Source organism: Catharus ustulatus, chromosome 1 (genome assembly GCF_009819885.2).
Source record: "Catharus ustulatus isolate bCatUst1 chromosome 1, bCatUst1.pri.v2, whole genome shotgun sequence".
Lineage (NCBI taxonomy): Eukaryota > Metazoa > Chordata > Aves > Passeriformes > Turdidae > Catharus > Catharus ustulatus.
This window is the reverse complement of record NC_046221.1, coordinates 155,012,146-155,036,508: the sequence shown is the minus strand read 5'-3', so window position 1 is coordinate 155,036,508 and position 24,363 is coordinate 155,012,146. Positions and strand designations below refer to the sequence as shown.

General features: G+C 39.9%; 1 protein-coding gene across 2 annotated transcripts in view; it reads left to right on the top strand.

Moving 5' to 3' along the window:
- Positions 1-24,363, top strand: part of KCNQ3 (potassium voltage-gated channel subfamily Q member 3) — a 192,906-nt gene that overhangs the window by 161,591 nt on the left and 6,952 nt on the right. Inside the window, exons 6-15 of one of the 2 annotated variants that reach the window (XM_033057541.1) lie at positions 681-791; positions 1,719-1,814; positions 3,147-3,241; positions 4,469-4,495; positions 8,109-8,165; positions 16,348-16,535; positions 17,576-17,678; positions 19,981-20,112; positions 22,359-22,457; positions 24,174-24,258. In XM_033057541.1, the coding sequence (XP_032913432.1) occupies positions 681-791; positions 1,719-1,814; positions 3,147-3,241; positions 4,469-4,495; positions 8,109-8,165; positions 16,348-16,535; positions 17,576-17,678; positions 19,981-20,112; positions 22,359-22,457; positions 24,174-24,258 (993 nt within the window). The remainder of the gene's footprint in view (positions 1-680; positions 792-1,718; positions 1,815-3,146; positions 3,242-4,468; positions 4,496-8,108; positions 8,166-16,347; positions 16,536-17,575; positions 17,679-19,980; positions 20,113-22,358; positions 22,458-24,173; positions 24,259-24,363) is intronic. The other variant, XM_033057533.1, reaches the window with a different exon arrangement.

Genomic DNA, 24,363 nt, shown 5'->3' with positions numbered 1-24,363 from the left:
TGCACCACTACTCATTCAAACAAAGATATTCCTGCCATTACAGAACTCATGTTGCTTTGTTACTGATAGTCAAGGAACTCTATGTCATGCTGTGACTTAAATTCAGAAGCATTTTTTTTATTTAATGTGGTTCACTTATAAACATAAGATACTTCCCTCCCCCATTATTAGGCAAAAGATACCAAGTGTTGCATAGAACACCTGGATGTTTCCCTGTCCTTTTATATCCAGGACATTTAGACAGAGTCTCAGGGGTGAGAAAATGTACACAGCTGGAAATCAACAATTGTGCCAGGAAGGAGAAAGTTTTCACAAAGACATCTTTGTTTTAGAAAGACCAGGACTTCAGGTCAAGCTAGTTCTGACTAGGTTACGGGTCTGCAAGGTGTTAACTGGGAAATCTCTTTTCTGACTGTGTTTTGGTGATGGGCAGGAGATTCATGTAGAGTTCACTTGCAGCAAATGCATCTGAAAGAGGCTTTGAGACTAAAGCCTTGAGAAGTGACTTGGAACTTTGATGACACCAAAAAATTGGTTGGCCCATGCTCAAGATCCTATTTCACAAAGCTGTGCATGAGCACCCATAGGGCTAAGTGAGTTACAGAGCTGTCATGGTGACATTTACACAGAGCTGTTGGCTTTGCTTTTCTGACATCAAGTCCTGGTCCTTGTGCCCACAGATCACCCTTGCTACGATTGGATATGGTGACAAGACCCCCAAAACATGGGAGGGACGGCTGATTGCAGCCACCTTCTCTCTCATTGGAGTGTCTTTCTTTGCTCTTCCTGCAGTAAGTACCTTCCCCTCCTCTGTTAGACACAGCCCTGATCTGTGCATTTGTAAAAAGAAGGTAAAATTAGTAAAATCACCAGTGGAACCAAATCCCTTTTAAAGAAGTAGTCCAGAGACTTGAGTGGGTCTGTATCAGTAAATGGAACTTATTTCTTCCCAATTCTGCACAGAGCCTATTGGGAATAATAGATCACCCCAATACCCCTCAAATCACTATGTGGTGTTGTCTGACAGTGCTAGCTGGCACAGACAAAATTAATCCAGCAAGTGAACAATCTGGGAAACCCAAGGCAGCTCATGAGACTCTACATTGGCATGTGGTAATTTGCTAGTATTAGCATAACCCCCACAAGACATGTTGTCAAGGGATTTGGGGTCCACTACTGTAATAATTAGAATTTGACCCATCTTACCCAACCCTTTGCTCCCTTTGTCTGCACCATCCTCAGATAAGAATGAGAGAAAATCTGACTGAGCTGGCTGAATAGCAACAGAAACTATCCCAAATCCAGATCTTAGGATATTTTTCCTCTAGCTCCAGACTCAGAAATAATTTCACAGAGGGTGACAAGTCCTGCACTCCCAGATCCAAAGTATAGTTTAGCACAACCCTTGTATCATGCAAGCAGATTTTCAGTGGAAATGGGAAGTAGCACAGTACCTGGACACCTCCAGCTTGGAAAGGCAGTGGACATTCAGGAAACCTGTTGAGGACCTGGAAATGATTTGTTGTGGCCTGTGGTCCTTGAGAGGATCATGACAACCTCCTGTCCCATGAGTGGAGCAGCAGGAAAGGCATGGGGATGGCACAAACACTCCATGCAGCCATCTCCATCTCCATCCACAGTCCTGCATCCTCTTACAATTTGTCCCTTCTGCTCTGAGTAAGAAATGTCTAAAATCTTGTATCACTCTGTCCTTTCAGGGCATTTTGGGGTCAGGGCTGGCACTGAAGGTCCAGGAGCAGCATCGTCAAAAACATTTTGAGAAAAGAAGAAAGCCAGCAGCTGAGCTCATTCAGGTTTGCAGCAGCTTTCCTCTTCCTTGAAAAAGTGTTGTGCATGAAGACTGCTGCATCATGTTAACATGGGCCACCACTCCTCCCCTGCCCAAATTCTCACTTCCCATTGCAGGAGGTGAGAATTTGTGTCAGTTTTTCACACTGAGCTAGATAATCCAGAGGCCCTTGCAGTTTGGAGGAATCTTTTAACTCCCAGAATATCTTGCAGAAGAACAGTGTCTTTTGAAGGAAGGATCTCATCTGCTAGCTTCTGTAAACCAACTGGCTTCTGCATCACTGCCACAAAATCACAGAAAACAAGCTGTTGAAAACACATTCTTTACAAAATACAGATTTTTTTTTCAGTTCCCTTGAGAAAATGCTTTTCTGTGCAGTTATTGATGTGAAAACAGCAATAGAAGTAACACAATAGACAGTGACAATTTCAATCAAGGCATATAACATAAATAGTATATGTGGGTTTTAAAAATTAAAACACACCCTGTATTCTCTGTTAAGTCACTGGATGATCCAAAAGCTCAATGGGAAGAGAACCCTTACCTCACCTGGATATCAGTTATGGCCTTTGTTATGAATTCAGGATATAAAGCTTAAAATCATTAGTCTCTGTGCTGACAAATTTGAAATTATTTATTCTTACTAGGTATGGAGCACATTGTGATAGCAGTTAAGTAAATGACAGAGGGACAGAGAAAGTTTCTGTGATAACAAATTGAAGCATTGGTGCTCAGGATCAAACAGTCCTCAGGAGAAACAGGCTGAGTGGAATTAAAATTCATGGCTGTTCTCATTAAAAACATGCTTTAGCAAACAGAGGGGGCTGCAGGCATGAGTGTGAATGGAATTTAATAGGATTTGATTTTGAATTAAAGCATCTCCACTGGTCAGGTAGCTTGTTTAGCTAGTGGGTTTTAGGTTGGAGAAATTTTTTTTGAGAATTTTAATTTGCACTAAATGCTGAAGTAGAAGATTTCTCAGCAAAATTTCTTCTTATGATACATTAGGAGAAAAGCTATCTTAAGGACTTCCAGAATTACTGGACAAGTCCAGCAGTGCTTGAAGTTCTGTCAGTAAAATGAGTTGAGTCTAAGGTAATGTCATGTTCTGTTAGTGGGTCTCTCCATGTCCTGTCTCCTTTAACAGCCCTCCCAAATCAAAATTCAGTGTTAATAGCTTTTCCATATAGAGACACTCATTTGGTATGGCTGATTAGTAATTAATTTCCAGATAGTCACTCAGGTGCATCATTATGTTCTTTGAAAGAGCCTGGCTGTAGTCAGCTGGGAAATAACTTCACCTAACACTAATTATTTTCTCTCCCTTGTAATTTAGGCTGCTTGGAGATACTATGCTACTAACCCCAACAGGATTGATTTAGTTGCTACCTGGAGGTTTTATGAATCAATTGTATCATTTCCATTTTTCAGGTAAGTTCATTGTCCATCATCATTTTCTGTGACATAGCAGTCAGGACAGAGAGCACAGACTTCATAAATATATATATATATCAATGAGGGTTTTTTAGGTAACAGATGCTTTCCAGCAAACTCTTCTGAAGAAGAGGAATTTTTTTCTGAGGTAGTGGTTTAATTTCAGTCACCACTTCTGAGTTCAGTGAAAGTATTCTATACATAAAGATATTCAGATAAAATGGATGCTTATATGTTTATGGCTTTAGATTTATCATCACTCTCCTTGCCTGTCAAACAGGCATCTTTCTCACTTTTAGAACTTAACATCTTTTTTTTTTTTCATAAAACCTATAGAGCCCTATGAAAAGCCAAGACTTTTAGCCACAGATTATCAGCTACTAGTAATGGGCATCATGTATCCAAGTTAGTGCTTTAAACTTTCCTCCTGGTCTTGCTGTTGTGCCTCATTCTGAAAAAAAGTGCCTTTAGCTACTGTTCAACTCAGAGATCTCCACCTGTAGTTGTGCTCCCTGCACTGATACTGCAACTCCAGCTGTTGTTCAAGACTGACTTGAAATGTTCCAGACTCCTGCTTTCACAACAGGCAAATTATAAACACTCAGCCTTTCTTTGTTTTAGTCACAATACATTTTTAGAATCAACTTCATGTGCTTCAGAAAGGAAACCTCTACAAAAAAACTCCTAACACCGAAGGCGTTTAATTAAAGCTCAATACATTTCTTCCCTTTTCTTTATCTCTTCTCACTCTCCATCTATTCCCACATTTTCCATTACAGAGTAATTTCGTCAGGATTTCTTGACTGCAGGGTTTTTCAGAGAATAATTCTCAGACTCATAAGGAGTCTGGACTCATTACTGTGACTTCAAGCTTGCTCATTGTGTGTAGGTTCTCCTGTGACTCAAATGCAACCTGAAATTTAATAGGTGTTTTGCAAATAAGATGCTGGGAGAGAGGGCAGGGGAGATTACTTCTCACCAAAGACTGGATTGTTAATGTAAGCAGCACAGATTGGTTTCAGGAATCTATATCACTTTTTTTAGCTTTATGGCTAGTTGAAAATGTAGCTTTTATTCTGCTTATTCTGTCAGTTATGGTCACAGAACAAAAGAGGTATAAGGCATTAGGAGTAGATTAAAAATTTATATTTAAAAATATGCTAAATTTATGATGTGATTCTTTTCTCCTTGCTTTCTTGTAATGCATCCTCTCTCCTATAAAAGGAAAGAGCAATTGGATGGTACTGCCAGGTATGTAGCTGTCATTATTTTATATATATGTTTTAATACAGCTGTTGGAGGATGCAAGCTAAATAGTTCTTTGTGGATTCATGATCTGTTAACTAAATCATGCTACTAACACTACAGGTAATCATTACAAATTATTAACAAATCCATTTCCTAACTGCTTGCTTTTTTTTCCTAGTTTACAACACAGCTAAAATGCTAATTGTACAAAGGCAGTGTTGCTTGCTGTTTGTCTGTAAAGAGCTTTACTGTTTGTTATGACTAATCATGGTCTAGATTTCTCCTGATTCATGCTGCAGAGCCAGGGTTTAGCATCCAGGCTGTTCTGGGGGGATTTAAGACTCTGCTGTTGTTGCTCCACAGTCTTGCACAGAGCAATGTTGTGGTGTGAGTGGCTGACAGCTCACCATGTGCAAAGATTTGCTGACAGTAAAACCAGAGATGGTGTCTAGGATGGAACAGCAGGACAGTCAGTCTCTCTGGCAGTGCTGTAAAAACTACATTGGGTTTGAGGGCCTGGTGCCACCTGTGATGAAAAACCAGGAAAGCTCCCCATCACACTGAGGTGTTCACAAGCAAAGAATGAAGGAATCATCAATCCCAACACTGGTCAGTCACTGAAGACTACAGAGCAGCCACTGTCAGTCACCCTGCAAAGTCTCAAATGGAAATGATATATTTATAACCTTCTTCAGATAAGTAGAAGAGTCAAATGCACATACAATAATCGTAAGCCAAAACTTCATCTTAGATCGCTGTCAATGGGGAACCCACAGTGAAATACAATAGCAATTAAAGGATAAATAGTTCCAGAGACTTGTGCTGAAGCTACTTCAGTTTGCATCCCCATTTACAGTGCAGAGAAAAGGAATAAGAATTGCAGCTATATTTGAAAACTGTAAGCCAGAGGTCAAGTCTGAGCTCCAGTCCCTGGCCTGATGAAAAATTATGTTTTTCTTTTTGTTTTTTGAACATTTCATGCAACTTCAATAGAGGAAGTTGGCAAAAAAAATTAACACTTGCTCTTCTACTAGGGATTTTTGGGTTTAAGTTTCATTTAGCAGAGAAGAAGAACCTGTCTCAAGTTTTCTTACAATACAGGCAAGTGCTATAGTGACAAATTATTGGGAAAGGGTGTTTTCCTCCTCTTGCCACCAAACTCATGGGATCACCTGCCTCTCCTTGAAGATGACTGGATGGGAGGTACCCAGTTTGTGAACCCCATGGACATTAAGTACTTTACAACCATGACACTCCCCAGGCCAAGCAGTCATGAGCAAGCTCAGTTGCATTAATGCAGATGTCTGGAGATTTTTGCAATCTGCAGTCTTGGTAACAGCTGAATTTTGGTCTTTAATATGTAGGGAAGAGCTTAGGAGATAAAATCCTTTAGAGTGTGTAATTCCATACCTTGAGTCAGAATGTTCTGGCTGAGATACAGCAGCAGATTAAAATTAGGTAAGAGACTGACTGCTGCAGCTCACTGTTGGTCACAGCCCCCCTAGAGGAGCTCCTGCACCTGCAGCAGTTCTGAGTTGTTGTGGCTTTCAGGGCAGTAGAAATCATTTTATGTTGAAAGGCTGAATTAAAAATGGAAAAGTATGACTCACAGCTCAAAATCTTTAAAACTATAATCCCAAGGCCCCTCATTGTAGATGGATATAATTTGGTTTTATTTTATTATATATATAATAACTCTCAGCAAAATTATCAGTACACCTGCATGGGAGCCTTTCTGCTAGCAGAAATGTGTTTATGGAATGAAGTATTCAATTAAAGGGATTGGAAACCCTCCAGGTAAACAGGCATATGATGGTTCTTGTGGGAACATCCACTGACTTCAGTAGAAATGGGATTGAGCTATAAAATCAGATTGTTTTGACAGTACCACATCCCATCTCTCATAAAAGTCTTATTTATGAACCAGATAATTTAAAAAACCCTGCCTCCTCCTGCAGTGATTTAGTATAGAAATTGTTACTCATACTCTACTGAAGTTTGTGTTTTGACTGTATTGAAATAAATGAGAAATAAGGGAATGTGGTCCTAATGGGGAGAGCAGCCCATAACTGTCCTCAGTCTCTAGGTTCTCCCATCAGTTAAGTACCTAATGAGAAAGTAAGTAAATAGCAATGCTGCTGCAGTAATCAATTGCATTGTCTGATCCATGGTTGACAAAGGAGAGAGAAGAATGGGTCCAAAGTTTTCAGAGAAGCTTTAAATAAACTAGAAATGAGGCCTGGCTGTATCAAAATTTGAGGACAGGAAATTTGCCACTTTAAGTGGCAGAGTTTCTACTGAGTCGTGTGAAAACTCTTTAGGAACTCCACAGTTCTGGAGCTGAACTCTGTGACAGATCCTTCTAGGACCTCTCCTAGATCAGGAGAGAAGCAGGAGCTGGCATCATGACAAAGTCACAGATAGATATAAGACCTTGTTTTCAGACCCTTTGGGAAGAGCACAGGAGTCACAAATGAGTGCAAAAATCCATTTCAGAAGTTGGATTCCAAGGCAAGCCTGCAGGGAAGGACTTTTTATAGTGGCAGCAATTCAAGGCTTTATTGAAGCTCCCTTTAAAAGAAAACTGTGAAGTTTTGGACTGGAGCTCAACTCTGTCCTGCACACAGTGAGGTGGTAGCTATGATGCTGCTCTTTAAGAACAGCATCTTCCCTATAGGCCCTGTACAGTCCCCCAGCCCAGGAGGAGCTGGGGCTGTGCTCTCTGTGCTCACTGGAGGTGAGTTTACTGACTTCATGACAGAGGTGCCACTAGCTTTTTTTTTTCCTTAATCGATGCCTAAATCTCACAGCCCCATGAAATCTCAGACAGAAATTGCTTTTCTCCCTGTCCTGCAGAGCCTTTTCATCTGTTCAGCTCTCAAGAAGGGAGATTTATGAGGAAGAGATACTAATGCTCATTTCTGCTGGCGTGCAGCAAATCATTCAGCAAACATTTGGGAGCCTGACCTACATGTAGGATGGTGTTTGTTTGCTGGACATATTTTTATTCTGAGCCAACTTTTATGTCTATATTTTGGGAATGAATACTGGAGCCTGATTTTCCAATACTGTTGTTAGCATCTGTTCCACTGACTTTGACCAGTGTTGAAACTTGCATGTACAGATACTTTAGTGAAGAATTTTGAACTTTCTCCTAGGGTCTTGTTCCTGATCCTTGTCCAGCTGTAGAACTAGACATCAGGAGAGCATGTTCCTAGACCTATTATTATGTAATTGTAGAAAATTAATTTATTCCTTAACTCTACAAGATAAATAATATTTCTGTGCCTTTGGAAAGTTGATTTGATTTTTCAAAGTGTCATAATCAGTACCTGTCCTTCCTAGTACATGAGTATGAAAGAATTCATGAAATGTGGTGCATTTTTGTATTGCCAATGCTGACAACAAAATGAAAATAAAACCCTACTTTGCAAGGTGTAAAATGTCACTGTAAGCATTTCATCCTAATACATCTGACCAAAAGAGGAAGGAGAAAAAAACCACCCTGATCTTCACACTACATTAACTACAAATGAAAGGCTCCCATTCTTTTTCATAGAGCTTTTCATGGGTAATCATTAATGTCTCATCTTAATACCTTTTCTTCACTTTACAGTAATGTCATGTTTAGTAGGGAGTCATTCTTTGGATCAAGCCTCACAAGAAAACTTAGGTATATACGTTCAAGTAACAGTTGAGCCTTATTCTTTTCATATTTCTTGCATGCCATTCTCTGCCTGCACTTTCTGTTTTTACTACAATAGTTCACCTAACCACCTTCAAAAGTAAGGTGCAATAAGACCAAATAGTTATTAAGCATAAAAAGAAAGTTGCATGACCTTTCAAATAGTTAATTGCTCTGCTGTTCAGAAAACATGGGATATTGCCCTGGTTCTCCCAAATGATCTGCTTAGAAACAGGTGCTTTTCTCTAGTTCCATAGAATGGAAATGAAACTAGCCTAGTCTGCAAATAATTCTGAAATTTACTGTGAGAAAATATACTATAAGAGCTAAACACTGTTCTTTATGCAGTCCCAACCCTGCCAATACAATTCACACAAGTTACTTTGAATTTGAGTTCAGTGGAACAACATCTTTGCATGTGTATTTGCAGGTTCTGGTTCAGCAAATGGAAAACAAGTGGATGCTTTTGACCATCTGAATAAAGTTAGTGACATGCTTAAATATCTTGCTGAACTGTGACCTAAGATGTGGGGCAAGAACTTTACCTTCCTGCAAAGAGACATAGAAATAGCCGGGTTCATTTCAGGAATAGGAAAGACACATCACTAGAAATAATATTTTGACTGAATTGCCAAGTATTTTACTCTATCCCACACCTTGCTGTCATTCAACTTTAGCTGGTTGTTCTCATTCCAACTTCATTCCACGAACATGAACTCATCAACATGCAACTCAGCTTTTCTAGCTGGAGCTCTTCAGCTTTTGGAGAACAGCAAGTAAAGCACTCCATATTTTTCATTTGATGATTGGCCCATGCAAAATAGTCAAGAGACTTTGATTTTGCAGTCTGATTTGCTTTCTAGTGCTTGATCCATGATATGTTCACTTTGAAGCAAAACGTGGGTCAGCATCCATATGGTTCCTACCAACGATGGCTGCATCCATTGGTGAAAAATATCCATCCTATTTTCACAACAAATTGGATTTGGATTATTCTTCCCATGTGATATTGTTTATTTTCATCCATCTCCAATCCCTTCAAAAATATGTGGATGAGAGAAGGGGTGTAAAGGCTATTTTTATGAAGGGCAGCAAAGTTGAGCTGAAATTTTGACTTGTGCTCATGTTTGTGCACAGATAATCTGGGTGGTAGATGAGTCTGGATTTTGAGTCATACCCACCCTTAAATACCAGTGAGGATGAACACCACCAAGGAATGTGGAAATTTGTTAACTTAGAAGGGATGTTTCCTCCTCACACATTAGAAACTTGCAAATTTAGACCTCAAGATTCAGGATGCAAAATGAAGTATTTGGTTTTCAGGAAGCTGTAGTCAACTATTTTGAGACAGAACATTTTTGTGAGATCCCCTCTGAAGGAAAGAATGCTACTCAATAAAAGGGAAAGTTGATTGGCTAAAGTTTAGAACTACCTCGGAAGTGTGGAACGGTCTTTGTTCTATCTTTAGAAATCTCATGGACTGTCTGAGATCACCTGAACCAGGTTCATTGCAGAATTCCTGTCTGTCATAACATTAGTTTGGTGTTAATTTCTATTTGAAAGGGGTTCTAAGCAGAATACAGAATACTTCTGGAAACCTCATTCAGAATGTTTGGTTTTCCAAAGCTAAGTTCACCCATATAAGTTCAGCTGATAAGGTACAAAAATGCTGGAGTAAACATGACTTTCTTCTGCTTCCAGTTACCTGAAATAAATTACATCTAGTGATTCTAAACTGTGAAAATATGGAAAAAATTCCTGATTATCTTTTGTCCTTGTTAGGTGAAAGTGGTGAATCCATGGCAGAGGGCTGATTGATTCACTATTGGAACTAATTCACTATTTTTCTCCTCATACACGTACCATTTGTTTATGAAATTCCAATACTAGGAAAAGGATAGAGAGGAGAGTATCTGGCTTGCATGATGGGATGTAAATGCATTATTTCTTTGCATGACTGTTTCTGGAAAATATTTCTAGTTCAGTGGTTCCCACTCTTTATTCTGAGCAAGGGTAAAATATGTGCTGCAGAAGCCAGCCCTCTCTTGTATATCAAGGCACCAAAATAATCTCTCGGGTGGTCCAAAATAATTCCCACTGCTCTCTGGAAGCAAAAATTTAAGAGCTGAATTTTTCTTTAGTAACTGCACTGCTTTCACCTTCCTCCCTTTCTGGTGATCTGTGTCTACCACAGAGTAAAGGAATTCTCTTCCTGGTCCTGTTTCAAAGACACAGGGTTTGGAACCCATGAGAGAGAGGATGCAATAGTGTGCAAGATAAGAAATTATAATTTATCCAAGCTAGTCAGAGTAACTACCCTGCATTTTTATCAGCATGTTTGGGATGGATTTGTATCTCCCCAGTTTCTGGAACTGTGCTGGAAGTTGAGAATCATATTTTACTGAATGTAAGGAAGCCAAATGAGGTGGGAGCACTCTTCCCAGGGGAGGAAGAGCAGCTAACATCAGAAGGGGGAGCCTGAAGGAGCAGGAGCAGTACCTGGCCCTGTGGGTGGGAACCACTGTGCTAGCCCCTCTGAGCAGGGATTTGTGGTCGGCGCATGCTTCATGCCCTGGGACTGAGCCGCGCGCATGCTGCTGGACTGAGGGAGATTGTGCAATGAGAACAAAAACAGATCACTGAAAACTGAAACCCAGCAGGTCCAGATTTCATTCTTGGAAATGAGAACAAAGTCCATTTTTTTTCCTGATGACAGATAGTTGTTATCTGGAAAGAAGCTTGGGTTTTGTTTTGGGTTCTTTTGTATACAGCACAGGATTGTATATTTTGATTTGAAGCTGATGAATTACTTTCTGATGATTTTACTGCTCTGGCTGCCAGATATGAACACAACTGTCTATATTGCATAAACCTACTGTTGTGAATCTAATGTTACTTCAAGGGTTAATTTTCAGGACTCAATTAATAAGGAAAGCTTCAGCTCAGGTAACTTCAACTTAGATTAGAGACCTAATTTTAGATGACTTCTCATCTAGATTTTTTCATACTCAACAACAAGAGCCAAGTTCCCCAAGTGTAAAGTCATCCCAAACTGAACCACGCTCTTCCCTGTCTGGTTAGAGCTGCTGACTTCCCACTGAATATAGAAATGGTTCTAAAGAGTAATCTTAGATGGGAAGTTTAATTTTTTTAACAGCTTAAAACAGATCAGAGGAGTTCTAGCTCATAAATTTAAGATGTTCAAGCAACAGTGTTTGAAGAATAGTTTCTTTCTAAACTGTCACTTATCAGAAGAAATAGTAAAACTACCTGAGAAGAAGATCTGGGAATGCTTTCAGTTTGTATTATCCACCTTAAGTCCCACCCCACTAAAAAAAACACCAAAAAAACCCCACCCCACAAATGAGAATGCCAACATATGCAGTGGAAAACGTCACTGCAAATAAGTAGGGTTTTGTGATGAACACCAAGGAATATTTTGTTCTGATTTTATCTAGGAGGAGGATATCAAATCTTGTTCAGTTTCAGTCCCAGTCTTGCATAGCTCTATGACAGATTTCTGCTTATCTTCCTTATATTGCTGTCCTATACTTGGAAGAAAAAAAGAAAAATCACTTGATTAACATTTTGGATACTTTGCATCATCTACTGACCCTTTTACTTCTGGTCTGATCCCCACAGATCATCACCTCACTTTATGCCTCCATTTTTTCTGGTATGCAGGGCAGTTATCACAGGAGTTTTATGAGGCAAACTTTGGGACAGCTGGATATGTATTTTGAAGAACTGAGCAAGTTTCTGGAGAAAGAGTCAGAGATGTAATAACAATTACATTATTTTAATGCTGTACTAAATGTCTTTTTATAAACCACAGCAGTCTCTTGCCTCACCTATTTTTCTGCTTCTTTACCTTTCAGGTTCTGTCCCTTAAAGATGTTTTTCTCTTGAGAGCTTCTCTGTAGTGTTACTAATTCAGATTTTAATATGTTGCTCAAAGCCAGTGGAGTAGGTGACCACTTGACTCTTCCTTTCATTTGAGATTCATCCATCGATTATCTATTGTCAGTGACCTGTAATCCTCCCACCTGGAGAAAGCTGATCTCCACAACAAGCCTGTTGCACAATTTTTTCAGACCCAGGAACAAACTTTGTCATTTTATTATCACAAAACAGATCTCCTCATCCTAAAACTGCTTTGGTTTCTTCCTTCTTGTATCTTATTCCACAGTCTCCTTCAGTCTGCAAGGATCACCCCCAGGGTGTCCCTGCCTCATTGCTCTTTTTAATTTATATTAAAGAAATTCTCACTCTCACAAGTTCACTCTCTCTAATACCTTCAGGCCCATCAGTGTATATTGCCTGGCTGACTCTGTTATCACTTAACTAGATTCTTGGTTTTGCATTTCTTTGCATTAAAATTCTTTTCAGTGATGTGCCATGATTCTAGACTCTTCTTGACTGTACTTCTCAAAATGAATTCCTCCTTCAAACTTTGATTTTATTATTAATGAGAATTTTTTCCCCTACTTTACCTGCCCAAAATCCAACATGCAAATCATTCCATTGACTTTTACTTTCTCACCTTTATATTTCATGCCCTTTCCAAACTTGCTCATTAGTTATCTTCTCCTGTATATATTTGCCCTATGTATGGCAGCTGAGTGCTTTTGAAGAATTGAAATTTCACAGAAAATGGAAGCATCTGTCTTGTAAAGCAGAACTGCTCTGAGATGTGGTCAAACAGAGAAGTGAAAGTGATGCAGAAAAGAGGGTGCAGGATCTCCCTGAGTTAGAACACAAATCATTTTCTGGGACTCTGCACCCACCATCAGTTCAGTGTGGACAGAACCTTGGTGGGCAAAGCAGATCAAGATCCCACCCCAAAAGCAAGAACTATGGAAATCATTTTTAAAATTACTTCTTAAGCCCAAATGAGAGACTGCCTGAAACACAGATGTCAGATGTCAACAAGCAACATCTCATATTTTTCTACAGAGAAGGAAGTAATCCCTGATTTTCACTCCATACATTTGTCTGCACTTTGTGCATCTTTTCCCCACGCCATGAATTCTTCAGGAAATCACATTAGGGTAAATTCTGAGTAATATAGATATCATTCATTTAGACTGTTCTAATTCTTCACCCAAATCCATGCTTTTATCTCCTGGAAATGCTGATATATCAGAACTAAATCTGTGTCTCCATACCAAACTCCTCCTTAGGTGCCACTTCAGCACTCACACACACGTGCACTTCACACATGCAATCACAGGGAAAGTGTCTGGACTTCCTAAAAGTATTTAATATCAAAAGTACAGTAATTTCACGAATACAAGCCGCAGCAAGAAGACTAAAATTTTGGTGGAAACCCGGAAATGCGGCCAATATTCCGGTGCGGCTAATCTATGAACAAAAATGTGATATCTGCCCTTACCTAGTATCATGCTGGTCCAGTCCCGAGCCAAAACAGTCTGAAATCCATGGTTTCCCATTGTGCCGACGATGAACCAATCAGAGAACAGCTTATTGCCTGCCTGTGGATGGCGGCGTTACTGAGGGGCGGGGGTTGTTATCGGGATGAGTTACCTCAGCAGTTCAATAAAAGTGTGTGATATTTCTCTGTACTTTTTAAAGTGTTTTCAGTCTTGTGTGGCTACGGGGCTGGCTGGGCTCGCAGGGAGAGGGCTGGGGGAGCCTCTCGCCCCGCAGGGAGAGGGATGAAGCGGGCAATCGGCTCGCAGGGAGAGGGCTGGGGGAGCCTCTCGCCCCGCAGGGAGAGGGATGAAGTGGGCGATCGGCTCACAGGGAGAGGGCTGGGGGAGCCGCTCAGCCCGCAGGGAGAGGGGTAGAACGGCCACTCGGCTCGCAGGGAGAGGGCTAGAACGGCCGCTTGCCCCGCGGGGCTGCGAGGGCTTACAGCGGCCGCTCGGCCACGGGGCCGCGAGGGCTAAAACGGCCGCTCCCCCCGCGGGCCGCGAGGGCCAGAGCAGCCGCTCCTGTGCCAGCACGGAGATGTGGCTCTGCTCGGAGCTCAGCTGCCTGCCCGCGCGGCTGAGCGGCTGTTTAAAGGCAACGCGGATCCATTGGGAATGCTCGCAAAATGACCACACTATTGTTCCTGTCTTTTTCGGCTTGTAAATAAAGGGTGTGTCTTTCTTCACTTGGAAACAATGTTTCCGAGGTCGGCAGTAAGCCAGTAAGCCCCAGCGATCCCGCGATTGTGTTACTAAATGACGACTTTGTGAAAGTTCGCTGCGAACTAAAGTGCGGCTAATATTCCGGGTGCAGCTTATCTATTGACAAAGACATCAATGTTGCCAACACACCGGATATGCGGCTTATACTCCGTGCGGCTTGTATTCGTGAATTTACTGTATTCAGAAGTATTTTTATATCAAAAAGAAAAATCAGAAGGGCTGGAAAAACTTCTCACACCCAAAGGTTTAGTGCTTGTGACTTTTCTGATAGGGAAGCCCATATTTCATTACTCCTTGGGTCAAAGATACGATAATCAGAAACAGCAGTAGAGATGAAAACCCAAATAATTAATGTAAAAAAACCCAACCAACCAAAAAAAACAACAAAAAATAAAACAGCACAAAAACTTGCAACAGATGTGTTGCTCAGTGTTCAGATAACATCCACTGTGGCGGAATACTGCAACAGACAGAGCTCTGAGACAGAAATAGGTGCTTCTTTCACACTTGCAAGGTCTCCAGACGCATCTCCATCTTTGTCCTCTATGTCCTTGCACAGTGGACCCTCCCCACCCTTGCCTTTCCTGCCAGCAGGCTTAGTGGCTGCAGCTGAGCTTTCTGCAGTGATACCTCACTGAATACCTGTTAACTCTTTCTTCTGGTAACCATGGCTGTTCATCCTTCAGCTCTGCTCTCATCTGTGGCTCTCAGAAACCTGCCTGTTATAGCTATAACAACTTCTTCCCTCCCCACATCCAACTTACTTATCTGGTGTCCTACACAGAACTGCCTCTTGTTCATGTGTGCACAACTCACCTCTCCCTAGAGCTGTCCCAGGAACGTGTTAAAAAGCAGGCTTTCCTCCCATGGCTTAGCCCTGCTTTGCTTCTTTTTTTAATTTTTTTTTTTTTTTTTAACAAATGTGCAATTAACAAATATTTGAGCAAAGTGAAAAGCAAATAAAATATTTATACTATCTATCACCTACAAGCTGATAAACTCACTAGCAAATTCCTATTCCTGTTGCACTTTTAGTGGTATTAGTGATTACCTCTAAGATCATTACCATCATCAGGCTGTCAGGAGGGTTAGTGATGCTGGCAAAATGGCAGGTAAATGAAATTATATCTCTGTGTTGACACTGAAGGACAAATGTATTTGGGCAGTAAATCTCTAAGAGGACAGGCAGTGCAAGGAATCATCAGAGGAATTAAATTTGTCACTTCACTACAACTCCTGTAGGCCACAGTGGAGAGAAAACAGGGTATCCTGCCCTACCATGTCCCTAATCAGTGCTTAGCAAAGCCTTGTTAGAGTTTTGCTGGTGATTTATTTGGTTCACAGCACATCTGACTTTATTTTATTCCTGGCTGAGGGAGTTGAGGTTGTTATGTTTGGATAAGAGAAGGGTCTGAGGAGACTTTAGAGAAACTTCTAGTACCTAAAGGGAGACTGCAAGAAAATGGGAGGGGTATTTTTAACAAAGGTGTGTAGTGACAGGATGAGGAGGAATGGCCTCAAACTGAAAGAGTGCAGGTCTAGGTTAGACATTAGGAAGAAATTCTGCACTGGAACCACTCGACCAGGTTGCCCAGATATGTGGATGTCCCACCCTTGGAAGTGTTTTAAGGCCAAGCTGAATGGAGCTCTGAGCAACTTGGTCTAGTGAATGACATCCCTGCCCTTGGCAGTAGTGTTGGTTCATGTCTTAATAATAAAACTACTGCTCCAGGTGTGCTACGTGAGCTGAAGCACTGTGACACCTTTCATGGAGAGGATAGCATGACCCTCTGGTAACATTTCCAACATTGATACCAAAAAATGCTGATGAAAAGCAGTTAATTATCTGTGGAGCTTAACTGTTGCTTGCAAAGACATTGATTAATTATGGTAGCCCCAGCAGTGTCCTGGTATACAAAACAATTTTTTAGCCCATTATCTACTTAAAGCATCATGAAAACAAGTTAATAGTGTACAAAGGAGGAAAATTATTACTTTTGCTTGTTTTGTAGCCAAAAGCTGGGTCTCTTGGATCGGGTTCGTGGTACCAATACTAAAGGAAAGCTATTTACCCCTCTGAATGTAGATGCCATTGAAGAAAGTCCTTCAAAAGAGCCTAAGAATGTTGTCTTGAATAATAAGGAGCGTTTTCGCACTGCATTCCGAATGAAAGCATACGCTTTTTGGCAAAGCTCAGAAGGTAGCCCATCTGGGTTGATTTCTTTCTATGCACCCCCTGTTCTCCCCATTTTACTTTGTTCTTCTGCATATTCTGTTGAAGGTTTGTGACTTTCTGGGACAAGTATGTCTGGTAGCTGGTTTTATGTAGTATGTTTGGGCCAAGCCCAAGGAAAAGACTCCTGGAGTCCAGACAACACAATGCTTGGAATCAAACAACAGCCCCTCTCAAAAACTGCAATTGATGTGGGATAAGGCCAGTGCTGGATTCAGTCTGTTTGACCTGGAAAAAGTGAGCACACTGGGCAATCAATCTATATCCCCCAAAAAGCACATGCCATCATGGCCTGGTTTAAGAGCAAGGATGCTATGCTAAGGTAGCTCTCTCCTGCCTGCATCCAGCCCTGCAGCAGCCTGTGCCCTGGCATCTCAAATATACCCCCACTGCCATCCCAAACCTTGTTTATAGAGCCAATGTCTTCTTCCCTCCCCTCTCTTCCCAAACCTGCTTCCCCTCAGAGGTTTCCATTGGATCTCCATGCAACATTAAAGGGCATTTTTCCTCTCAGCTGTCCTGAGCACACATTTTCCTCTTGCCCATAACATCGAAATGGCCCTTAAATTACAGCTGGCACTAGTGCATGCTGAACATGCTACCATGGATGTAGCCTGAGTATCCACACCAGGAACTTCATTTTCTCCTTCATGGAGGTACATGAGCTCCTGGTGGTGCCAGTGAGAGAACATGGCCTGTGGCTTCTACAACCTGTTTTAGTCTTTATGCAAAATAAAATAATTTGGGCAAAGATCCATTGGGAAGGAAGAAACGTTCCTAGTGTTTCAGAAATGCTGGAATGTGGGAGGAGATCTTTCAGTAATGTGTCTTACAGCTGTCCCAAAAAATTAAATCCCTTTCAAGACCTGCCTAGTGAAAGAAGCTGTAAGAGATATTTCTTTATTAAATTTCACTTACTTTATGTAGTGCTTTATTCAGCCAGATATCCCCCTAAATATTGTTGTGGTGAGATGTTCACACATCTGTATTTTTTACCTGCTTTGCAGATGCAGGAACAGGGGAACCCATGGCAGAAGACAGAGGTGACAGTAGTGATTTCCCTATGGAAGATATGATCCCCACATTCAAGACAGCCATCCGAGCTGTCAGGTAAATTCTTTTTGAAGGATTTTGCTTCAGGAAATAACAGTACTATGTTGCTACATGTTGATTCACTGTTTCTGTTACTGCTTTTTTTTAGGTGCAATACATGAGATCACTCTAATGTTTTCAAAAACATGAGACAGACCCTATTCAGTCTGTTGAAAACATGCAGAAGGAAGAAAGCTTTTAGTAATGTTGACCATGTCATTTTGCAAGATACTCCACAGTGTTTTTATTATAAAATAATATTGCGTACTGTTCCTTGTTAAAAATTTGTATAAATACACCTTTCTCAATTTAGTGACTAATATTTATATGCAATGGGAACTTTTGCTTAACAAAAAACTCTGAGCTGACTCAATTCACAATTGTATGAGTGTCCAACCTATTTTCAGCTGTCATATTTTATTAGATGCTGAGGTCTCCATTTCAGCAGTTTTTGGCTTGTAACACGTCACCTCTATTTTCATGTCACAAGAGAAATTCCCTAGGCTGGAAAACTCCTAGTAAGCCTTGGTCATGTGTTTAGCACATTAAGCAAAGAGAATTGATTCACTGATGCTTTGTTACTCATTGATGCAGTACTTTTTACTCTCCTTCCTTGAAAAATGCCCCCATGGGAAAACACTCTGATTTCATTGCAATTGCTGTTTATTCTAGAAGTTGTTAATTTTTGGGCCAGGACTTACCACCTGCCAGGTGGAATACTGCAAGTCTGGAGTGTCTCACATTTATCTTAGAACTTCATGGAAGATGATAATAAAAATATAACTATATATTTATATGTATATAACCATGATTTGTACCCTCCTGGTTCTTTTCTAATTGGGTGCAGGAGGATCAGTTTCCAAAAATTCCAGGTTTTCTTAAGGCTGCTGAAAGCCAAGTGACACAGGCTTTGCTCATGTTACCCATGACTTCTCTCCCAGTGGAAGCTTCTTCATCCCTGTCCTCCATAGATTTCCCTTTCTTTCCCTGATTCCAGCTTGCTTTCAAATATGTTATTGTTACTTTTGAAAAAATTCTTCCCCACATCCTGTCCAAATCTAATTGATTCATGCAATTTCCATTTAAACTCAATCAGGAGCCAAGATTCTTTTTTTCTTGTGTGGTGTACCCAGATCCTGAACATTAATTGGGAGTAATTCTTTCAGACAAAACCACTTAATGGATTTCAGGGTCATGATCAAGGAGATTTAAAATTAGAATTGCTAACATTGTGATCCCTATTGTTCATTTAAGTTTTGAATGAGTAGTTTTGCTGTTACCATATATAATTTGGCTAAAATAGACACAGGTATAATTTTGAAACCTTGAAATATTTTTAAGCCAGAGAGATAAAGAATCAGCCACCCTTAGAAAGCTGTAATATAATTATCTTTGCTAAGTGAAAGTTTATACTTTAAATTTTATACTTTATCTTTAAAAAGATTTAAAAACCCACCAACCTTAAATAAAAAAAAAGTTACAGTCTTAACAGATGACAGCAGTTTCCCAGTTCAGACCAACAAGTATCTGGAAAACATCCAGAACCCAAGTCTAAACCAGATGAAGATAAAGATTTCATTATTTAAATGCATTTTTTCTATTTATTTAATCTACCAAGATATAGACATTTAAATTAATTTATAAACAGAAAAAGGATAAAAAAAGAATGCCAAGCATTTTTCAAGTGTTCTGGCAAGCAGTGTTCCTTGTTATAAGAATTCTGTTACTAATTACTAGATCATTTTATAACAATAGCAATGGTAACAGCAATCATTATCATTACAACAACAATAATGTGATACAGCTGTTTTCTTCAAGGACATTTCAGGCAGTTCTAGAAAGTTTTCACCTCTTCACAACCTGAACTGCTGCTAAATTCTTAACTTCCACATTTATATCTAATTAGCATCTCCTATCCAAAACTTTCCCAGGTGCAAAATTAAAACCAAGCTGAAAATGATTCAGCATTGCATATACTATAAATTAGCTTTACAATGGGCTGAAGCACGAAAGGAGCAGCTTCCACTTCACAGCTTCAAAATCTCCTGTGACTCGTGTTGTTCAAAGTCAAGCTCCAACTGTGATTCTGAAGCTTTAAACCATTTGTTTTAGACTATTTTTTATGCAAAGCCAACTATTATAAATTTTCAAGTATGGTATGATGCTACAGTTTCTTTGTTTATATTTTATCGCCTTGTTTAGAAATAACATGCTCAATTTATAAACACCCAGAGAATTCATCCATATTTTGATAAAACTGGAAACTTTCATCATGGCATTTATGTAAGAAATTAATATTTTTTTTATATTTATTATGCAGAATACTACAGTTTCGTCTCTATAAAAAAAAATTCAAGGAGACTTTGAGGCCTTATGATGTAAAGGATGTGATAGAGCAATACTCAGCAGGGCATCTTGATATGCTTTCCAGAATAAAATATCTTCAGGCAAGGTAAGAATCCTCTGGTAGATGAAAGTAAAGTATAGGTAAAGAACTTTGGCCTATTTGTGTACAAGGCAACCCAGAAACTATGTCTGTGCACAATGTAGCTGGTCCATGAGAAACCTTTTCCCAAAAACAAAAGGCAAGTGAGTAGCTAGTAGGGATAACTGCAGGGAGAGACCACTAGCTCAGATTTAGAGCCAGGACATGAGAGTTAAAAAAATCCTGTGAATTTCCTTGACCATTGCTTTATTTCATCAGGATCAAATTTCTCTCCTTCTCCCCATTTTACAGATGCTAAATAAAAGAATATTTTCTCTCCATGAACTTTTCTTTGAGCTGGATTATCTGATGACCTATACCTAGAAAAACATCCTATAAAAGTGCAAAAATACGTCAGCACAGAAGGTTTTGTCTGAAAAAAAGTTGGGATTTCAGGCCTCTGTGAAGGTTCAGGTGCAGTCTGCATCTGCAGCTGTTCCCTCACAGAGGGGATTCATTGCAATGTGCTTTTGAGGCACACCTACAAACCTTTATGCTGCTCATCCCCTGAGCTGTGAGCCCGGGTCAGAGCTTGGGGCTGTAAATCTGTGTGGGTGCACATCTGTGCAGATGTGTGGAGCTGTAAAACTGTGTGGATGCACATCTGGGCAGATGTGTGTGCAGATGTGTGGAGCTGTAAAACTGTGTGGGTGCACATCTGTGCAGATGTGTGTGCAGCTGTGTGGAACTGTAATTCTGTGTGGGTGCACATCTGTGCAGATGTGTGGAGTTGTAATTCTGTGTGGGTGCACATCTGTGCAGATGTGTGGAGCTGTAAAACTGTGTGGGTGCACATCTGTGCAGATGTGTGTGCAGCTGTGTGGAACTGTAATTCTGTGTGGGTGCACATCTGTGCAGATGTGTGGAGTTGTAATTCTGTGTGGGTGCACATCTGTGCAGATGTGTGGAGCTGTAAATCTGTGGGTGCACATCTGTGCAGATGTGTGTGCAGCTGTGTGGAGCTGTAATTCTGTGTGGGTGCACATCTGTGCAGATGTGTGGAGCTGTAATTCTGTGTGGGTGCACATCTGTGCAGATGTGTGTGCAGATGTGTGGAGCTGTAATTCTGTGTGGGTGCACATCTGGGCAGATGTGTGTGCAGATGTGTGGAGCTGTCTGTGCTCAGTCTGCACAGCACATTCTCTGAGGCCCTCAGGGACTCTAAGCAGCAGAATTCCACACAAACACCTTAATTCCTCTCCAGAATGGGCTGAGGGAGGGCAACTCCTGCTGCACATTTGGGCCTTGTCTGGACTTAACCTGGCTTTGAAAGACTGCTCTTATCTTCCTTGGTAATTTTGTATTTCAAAGTGATTTTCCTTGCACTGGGCTCCCTCTTTTTCAAGTGCATTATACATCTGTCAGCAATGCCCAGGGATCAAGCCAATATCTAACCAGCTTTGTGAGGCTTGCCTGGAGCTTTTTCAAGTTCCATTTCAAAACTCCAAGAGGCACTGTGAAACCATGCAAAGGTGTCTGCATGGATTGTCCAATAATACAGGTAACTGGTCTGTGGACTAGTGCTGGTTGATATGTGGCTATTGTGGGGGGTGAGATGAATAAACAGAGACTTACTTGCACCTGAGCAGTTGGATATGATAAATGAAAGAACATTTGGTATAGTAAAAGAGTATAATTATGTGTTGTAGCATTCCAAACAATCTTTCTGCTTTTGGGCGAAATAAAAAATCAAGTAGACTTCCTTATGCAACTTGATCTAAAGTTATGTTTTTCAAGCCAAAAGAATAATTAGTAAAGACTAAAATATTGCTGACAATTAGAAACAACAACTGACAGAATGTTACTGGTTTATTAGGGATGTCAGAAATTCTACCTTTTGCCAAGTTCTGATTTTCATTAGCCTGCACAAAATCTGATGCATCTACTGGCATTTTCAAGAGCTGCTGCTATAGGATATTTTTTTACAATCATGCTGTTTGGTTCCTTTGAAGGAAAAGAAGTTTTGTTTCAAATGTTGACATTTGGAAAGAATGATCTAGAGCACTACTTAATTACCAGTAAATTACCAGGTAATTGCAATTCAGTGCACGAATTGTGACCCAAAAGAGAGCAAACACATCATGACCCTCAGTGTTTTACCAAATCAACCTGTGCTTCCTTTTTGAATCTTTGCTTCTGAGATGCACAGCATATTCTGTCGTGTGTTAGCATTTGGAGATGGACTTACACAGTTGCACTTTTCTTTTTTTCAGAGTAGATATGATTTTTACACCTGGACCTCCATCTACTCCCAAGCATAAGAAATCCCAAAAGGGAGGAGCTTTTTCTTACCCTTCACAGCAGTCTCCCAGGTGAATTCTTTTATACCTAGTATTTAGCACAGCCCAAAACAGAAATGAAAAGTTAATTCATTCCAATAATTATAATTTTTGTTCATCCACTACTATAGTAATGACACTGAGAGGATATGTTGCTATGAGATACACGTAGATAAACATTGAGCCAGAAAGTCGCTATCTTCCCTAAGAACGATGTGTGGTGGAAATCTAAACAATGGCTTCTTAACTGTCCAGCTCAGCTTCTCCACTTTTAAGTTAAATACATACATTTGATTGCTGATGTGCTAATTTTCTAACATTTAACTTGCAAACCCACCTAAAAGCTCAATAAAAGTCATTAACAGTTTGAAAGTAAATTAGTTATCTTCCTGAAGTGTCCACCAAACGGCAAGCAAAGATTTTTAATGCTGCTGCTTTTAAACCAGTGATTGGGAGAGATACTCAAAATAAATTGTAATAACAGATTTCTGGGTGTGAAAGTTGCACTGTATTATTGTATTGCTGCATTCCATACAGAAAAAAAATCAATAATAAATGACATTTCTTCTGTTGTTTACAACTATCAATCTGTCAATAAATATCCATCAAAAACCACCACAACCATCAACAATCTGTCCCCAAAGCTGTCATGGTTACTCAGAACAAAAGCAATCTTACAGAAAATAAACTATCCCACACAGGGAAAAATCTGAACCACATAAATGTGAAGACAGAGACCTAGGTATATGGAAAAGGCAGTGAACATTTGGGGAGGAAAGCAGATTGGAAACACTGCATGAGCAGTTTCATATCACCAGTAACCCCGTCACCATAACCCAAAGTGGAAAATCTGACATGTTTTAGGTATAGATTTTGCTCTAACATGATTTATTCACAGCCATATTTTAGATTTTGTCAGGAAAGATGAGAACTGACCATTTAAAAAGTTTTAGAGTATATTTGTTCCAAATCATGTTAAAGAGCAAAGCGCTCAGAAGTTGTTGTTCTAGACTTTGCCATAGATTATGGGAAGATGTTGATTCCTTTGACATCAGTTTGGAATCCATTGGATAAAGGTTTAACTTGATCATGAGCATCCAAGATCCCATGAAGTTATAAATCAAGCTCTTTAGTTAGAGATCATCTTCTTACCTAGTGAATTTGGTCCATCTGATGGACAGGTAAGAGGAAATTGCACAGATGAAAACCTGGAATCAGTTTTAAATCTCCAGACCAGACTGTCTCTTTTCAGCATTTCCAATCTCTGACACTTAATATTTGATATAATGAAATTGAGGAAAAAAACACACTCATCCTTGAAAATCAGATTCAGTCTCGAAAGACACTAATTATAAAGAATTAGATTTAAAAACACATGGCCATCTTGTTCTGAAAACACATGCCATCTGTAGACCCACTAACTGCACTATATCAATAATTTTCACAAACCTGAAATTATTCCAACAAGCAGGAGATTAATTTAAATTTTATTTTGAACTTCTGGAGCTTTTATATCTTTATCTAAAATTTATAAAAAACAAAAAAATTAAAATTCAAGATTCTATTTTTTAGAAATGCACTAGCATCATAGAGAATAGACTTTCTCTCCTATTTGTATAAACAGCTAAATGGGGTCCAAGGATCTATATGAATAAATCAACAAGATGGTAATTCTGGTTTTTTGATATAAATTGCTTATTGTGATGCAAAGAAATATTGAACTCTAATAGAGTTATTAATTCCTTATAGAAATGAACCATATGTAGCCAAAGCATCTACAGCTGATACTGAAGACCAAAGTATGATGGGAAAATTTGTTAAAGTTGAGAGGCAGGTAAGTAATTTCATGGCAATGACAGAGGCTGAGGTGCTTGTTCAGAAGTGATAGAGCTGACATAAATTCTGCATGACTCTGGCTGACCCAGGCAGAATTGTGCTG